Below are 5,932 nucleotides of genomic sequence, written 5' to 3'. Positions count from 1 at the left end.
CACCTGGGTGGACCAGACACCCCCCACAGGGCTAGCATTGCCCTTCAGTCAGTTGGGACCTCCTGGGAGACAGCAAACCCTGGCGATAGGGTCTGACCTGGTTGGAGGCTTGGAGTCTTTCTGAAAACTTAGGCCAGTGGTTCTGCTTCAGGAATCAGTTTCCCTAAGTGACAGATCCTGGCTTGAGCCAAATTGAAGATTTTCAAGTGTTTTCAACAAAAGAACTCTCTGTCCACATGTAATTAATACTGTTTAAAACACATCTGCTGAGGGGATAAGAGAATGGAGGCCCCAGGTGACAATAGGAGAGCCCCCTCCTCAGTCCCAGACACCTCAGGGCTCAGAGGACACAGTGAAAACGCTCATCCAGGCTGTCTGGATCTTCTGGGTTTTCAAACAAAAGGGATTTACCCTCAAACCACTCCACAGTGTCTCTTTCCTTTTTTCCCTCCTCAGGAAGAATGGTACGAAACTTAAAAAGTTGATGAAAACAAGCCAGCAGGAGAGCAGGAAGCTGCTCAAGGAGGTGAATGGAGGCTGGAGATCTGGAAGGAGGGGAGGTGAGGGGGGGAGGGACAAGGCAGGATGTGCTTTGGGAAGTTTTTCACTTAAGGTTCCCTGAGAAATAACGGTCTGTCTTGTCCAGCTTGACAGGAAGCGGGGGGTGTGAGCTGCAGGGGCAGGTGGGGACTGTTTGGGGAAGGAGGCCTTGGTCACGAGATACAATGATGTCGGCTGGACTGTTCCAGGAGGTGAAGAGCTGGCAGAATGAGCAGGTCTCTGGCTTCCATGTGGACCCATCAGCTGGCCTTCTTCCTCCAGGCTGGCGGGTGGATGGAGTGGGTGGGGGTTCCTTTCTTCCTACAGCAGCCCAGCCTGTCCTCAGGAAGCCAGGCCCCTGCTGCTTCTTCTGTCTTCACTGCAGCTCGCAGGGGTGGGCACTCTGCCTGCCCCAGAGATGGGCACTGTGAGGTCACACAGGTCTTGTGGACTCAGGGGCTGCCCAGCCTTGGGCCAAATGGTGGATCTGGGACAGAACTGTGTGGTCTCTGGGACTGTGCACTCTAGCCAGATAGTGGTCACTGCTGACAAACCAGTGAGTCTCGCTCGGTGCCTTGTTGACAAGGATATGCCCCAGATGGCAATGAGAATTATCGGGGAACCTACAGATTCTTAATGGACCTTCCTGACAGGACATTAGAAGTTTCCAAGTAAAAAAGGATGCAAATGTCACCATTACACAGTGCCCCGGTCACCCCCTACACTGTCACTCAGATGTGGCACAAGGGGGATCCTTCCTGAGTGAATAAAGGAGGAGTTCTGTGCAGGGTCCATCATGAGGGGATCCTAGGGAGCTGAGGTCTTTGGCATGGCCTCAGGTCCAGCGTGATGTCAGAGAATCCCAGGGGGCTGGAAAACACAGAATCCACTTGGATAGGACCCCGAGACACCTTGTGCCTCCCAATCCATGGCTCAGGCTGATTGAGGGCCACAACACACCCCGAGAGTCCAGAGGACAGGACATTGGTCAGAGGTGTGTCTGGAGGAGGAGTGAAGGTCGGGGGCCAGGCCCTTTGGCTGGGAAGGGGGACGGTCTCCTCTGTGGGCCCCTGAGCAGTTCACTGCCCCTCTGTGGGCCTCAGTCTCCTCATCTGGGAAATGGAAGGAGATGATCTGTGGTGTAAGTCTCATAGGGGTGATGAGGTACAAGGGGGAGAGGAATGAGCAGAAGCTTTGTGCTCATCCTCCTCGAGGGGGGAGGGGAGAGTACTGGTGACAGTCAGATGACACTGAGTCCTCAGGGGACCCTGGGAGGCATGGGAGTCCTCCTCACACTTTGCTGATGAGGAGAGAGGCTTAGGGGCCTGGGCAGGACTGAGAGCACAGAGGAGGGAGTGTTGGAGCTGGGAGTGATCTAGAATCAGAGCACTCTGGAATGGGATCAGCCATAGACACCAGATGTCCAGGGTCAAGGATCAGGGGCCTGGGAGACATGGGGAAGGGAGCATGGCCTCCCTGAGCCTGTCCTTGACCCTGCAGGAGGTGACCTCTGTGTGGGCCACCCTAGAGATGGATCCCCAGGGAGCCCAGGAGAGGCAGCAGCAGCAGGTGAAGGGGCCTGAGGGGGAGGGTTCAGGTGTTAGAGGAGGGGGTCTCTCTCCTCACGGCTTGAGGTCTCCTTAAGAGAGGGGTCCCTCCTCCTCCAGCCCAGCTCCTGGAGCCCCAGAGCCTGAAATGCCTGCCCTGTAAGTGACCAGGATGAGGCCTAGAAGGGCTGTGCCCAGGATGGATTAGGGAGGGGAGGGGCAGGGAGCACATACTCTGGGATTTGCCAAAAGCCGCCCCTGGGAGGTGACTGGGGAAGTTGAGTGGTCCTGGAGGGGGCAACTGGGGGCAGGCCGCTGAGGGTCCTAGGCTGCTCTCTCTGGGAGTCTGTAGTGGGCAGGAGGATGGTGTGAAGTGATTTGGGGGAGGGTCCATGGGTCACCTGAGAGGTGGGACTCATCTCACCACTCCCACCCTGAATTCACAGGGTGTCGTCCCCTTCCTGGGCATGTTCCTCTATCACCTGAAGCTGCTGAACATTGGGATGGAGGATGATCTGGAAGTGAGTGAGCCTGGAGGTGGGACCAAGGAGCAGGATCCTGAGGTTTGGGAGGCGAGAGCCCTGCACTGGGCCCTGAGCTCTCAGTACCTGGCAAACCTCCTCTCATGAGAGCCCCATGGCCACCCCTGGGAGCTGGGGAGTCAGGCCCATCTTAGCAATGCATGAATAGACGTTCCGCATAAGCCCCCCACCAGGCTCCCTGGGCTAGTGAAGCTCAGAGCTGCCTGCCTGCAGAGCTGCAGGAGGCTGTGTCTGAGCTGCACTCAGCCTCCCACTCAGGCCCTGCCCCTGGGGTAGTGCCATCAGCCCCTGCAAGTGAGGAAGCACTTCTGTGGTCCAACTGTCCCTTCCTCCCTGAGGCCTCAGTCTCCCCATCTGTCATCAGACATGGTGTGCTACATAAGATCTCTGGCCTCAGCTCCCCTGTCCCTCCTGCTCTGGGGGCCAGAGCCTGGCCCAGTGTCAAGTTCTCTTTGTGGAAGCTCTGCCCTCTGCTGGGCTCTGATATTCTTGCAGCCTGAGAAGGGGTGGGATGGGGGTTGGTTATGGGCTTAGGGGGCTGTTTCTGATGGACATTACCTGTCTCCCTTCAAGGGAAATCGGGTCAACTTCCAGAAATGGTATGAGGTGAGCAGCTGTGGGAGGGTGGGGAAGTGGAAATCACAGACCTCCCCTGGCAAGACTTTCTCTGGCCTCATCCCTTGGGTCTTACGTTCATTGGGAGAGTCAGATCCACAAAGCTGGGAATCCCATCACGTTGGCGTGTGTGTGAGGGGCTGACATCAAAGACACCTTCCTGGATAAGGAACAAATTCCAGCCAACTGTGAGGACAGGCAAGTCCTGAATGGAGTGGGAAGGAAGGAGGGTTCCCGAGTGAGCACAGACCCCAGACCAGATCCTCACTCCGCACAAGTCCCTGGCAGGGTTCCCCACCCAAGCTCTGTCTGCATCCTGTCCTTCCTCCCAGAAATTAAAAGTCATCAGGAGGATCCAGCTGCTCCAGCAGGCTGCAAATGCGTATGACCTGGAGCCCAAAGAGCGATTTGGGGCCTGGTTCCAGGTCATGGAGCCCATCAGTGTCCATGAGAGGTGAGGGGGACAGGAGTTGGGTGAGGGCAGGGCAGACTCTGTCTGATGGCCAGCTCCAGAGCCTGTGGCCTGGCTCGCTAATCAGCCACAGAACTCGTAGCGGGGTGGCCCATGGGGCACTGGGATTCAGCTGCTGGCAGGCTCTGGGAGGGGCACCTGAGGTGTGGCTCCTGGTACCTCACAGGTCCACTCTATCCTGTAGCTACTGGGTCTCCTGCTAGCTGGAGTCCGCACAACAGAAGGCGAGCAAAATGCGGCTCTTCAAGAGAAAGAGGAACCAGACATCCTCCAGTTTAGGGCCGAGTGAGTGTTGGGACCAGCAGCAACTGCATCCAGGGGCTCAGTACAGCTTAGGCCTAAGCATGGGCCTGGATCCCAGCTCCACTGCTGACCAGGTCTGGGACAGGCTGCTCCCCTCTCGTCTCTGGGATTCAGTTGCCTCCTCTGAAATGGGTGATGCTAAATGATGCCTCCTGCATCAGCGACAAATGAGGTGCTGTTGATGGACTGAGCACTCTGCACAGGGTTTGGATGAAAGTGCAGGGGTGCAGGGAGGTGTGCCATGAATCTCAGGGAGGGACCCCAAAATAGTCTGTTTCTTCTCTTCAGCCACCACGCCCTTGACGATGAGCCGTCACACTCTGGAGACCACAAGTGCAGCTCCTCCTGACCAGCAGGGACACTGGCGCCCTCGGGGTGCACCGGGCCAGCTCTTCTCACCCTGAGTGGAGGAGCACATCCTAAGACTTTCCCTGGTTTTCCCTAAAGCCCCAGAGGGAGGGAACCACCACCTCCAACTCCCTGACATCAGCACCCCAGCGACTGTTAACCCATTGGGGAGGAGTGATATTATTTCTTTACTAGTAAATGGTAGATTTGACTCTTACGATATATCCTGTTTCTGTCACAGCCTGGGTGTTGTGGTGTGGTTCTTTCACTTCTTATGCTCATGTAAATGAGACACAGAATCTCAATTTCCTCCTTGAATTAAGAACTTGTGTATGCTCACAGCTTATTGTATGTGGGAGAAGGGAGGAGGGCCAGCCTCCACCCTGGCTACTGAATGAAACCCTCAAGTCTTCCTTCCTCAGAGGAGAGGTGCATTTCTGTGTGGTTCACCTGGGCCAGGAGCAGAGACAGCCCCTCAGATCTCCCTGGAGGTAGAGGTTGGAGGGACTTTCCCAGGCAGAGCAATAACCACTGAAATGTGGGTGTCTTTCAAATAGCACCTACCAGGACCATGTCCTTCCCCAGGACAGTGGCTGTCTTTCTACAGCTTTCCAGGAAGAAGGAAAGATTTTGCTTCTCTTGTTGAGGTTTCTTTGATCAGATATTGGAACTTGCCATTTTCTAACCAGTCTCTGGATTTGCATCAACACTAAATGAGAAATAAATGAAAAAAGATAAATGTTTGCATGTGTAACGGACAAGGACAGAGGAAGACCATGTGCAGATGGACTAAGGGCCCACAGGACATCCCCATCAGGTCGCCTCTAGGGCTCCCTGTTCACCCTTTGCCTAGATTGGAATCCTCCTGTGATCCTGGCCCATGTACTTGGAAGTCCTTTTCCCGCTTGTTTTATATCCAGAGGGAAAGATTCATGATGCAGCTTTTAAACCTACAACAGGACTTTGTTCCATAAACCTCACTGCTCCCTGTGAACTAGGACTTCCAGCATCCCTGCACAGCTTTGTATGATTCTATTTGGGCAAAACTTCCCAAGAAGGCCCTTAGCCTTTCTGTTAGGCACACCGTAGCCATTCCTCCCCAGCTGGGCCTGATGGATCAGGGGTAAGCTCTGGTTTGCCAGGACAAGAGACCTTAATCTTATCCACTGAATGACCCACACCGTCCCTTGCTGCCCTGGGTGACATCTGGGCGCATGTGGTTCTGAGGTCCCTGGTCTCAGACAATCACTAGTTTACACACTCAGTCGTCTTGTTACTGACTTGTCCCAAAGGGGCAGGTGGGCCTGAGGGAATAGAGCACATAGCCCCTGGGACAGCTGTATTCTTTTCCCCAGTCTGTGCTGTGGTTATATGGATTTGTGTTACAGGGATGTGAAACTTTCCTGTTGGGAGTTTTGAAAGATGAGGCAGGAGAGGGGCAGGTATAGAAGTGGGTCCAGCAGGGGAATGCCACCAATCTTAGACACCACAGACACAACCATACCAATTAAAATGGTGAAATGCTCCCCAGGTGGGTGGTTAAAAGACACTGCTCAGAGCTCATG

The 5,932-nt window shown here is 54.9% G+C and overlaps 1 protein-coding gene across 1 annotated transcript; it reads left to right on the top strand.

Annotated features, from left to right (window-relative positions):
* The first annotated feature begins 337 nt into the window (after positions 1 to 337).
* LOC131401761 (ral guanine nucleotide dissociation stimulator-like) lies at positions 338 to 3,995 on the top strand. The gene is made up of 5 exons (XM_058536931.1): positions 338 to 560; positions 2,041 to 2,109; positions 2,534 to 2,608; positions 3,577 to 3,698; positions 3,901 to 3,995. Exons 1-5 carry the CDS (start codon positions 531 to 533, stop codon positions 3,917 to 3,919), a joined length of 315 nt encoding a protein of 104 aa, XP_058392914.1. The 5' UTR covers positions 338 to 530; the 3' UTR covers positions 3,920 to 3,995.
* The last annotated feature ends 1,937 nt before the right edge of the window (positions 3,996 to 5,932 follow it).

The sequence above is a fragment of the Diceros bicornis genome (genome assembly GCF_020826845.1).
Source record: "Diceros bicornis minor isolate mBicDic1 chromosome 13 unlocalized genomic scaffold, mDicBic1.mat.cur SUPER_13_unloc_1, whole genome shotgun sequence".
Taxonomy (NCBI): Eukaryota; Metazoa; Chordata; class Mammalia; order Perissodactyla; family Rhinocerotidae; genus Diceros; species Diceros bicornis.
This window is presented reverse-complemented; position numbering and strand designations above follow the sequence as displayed.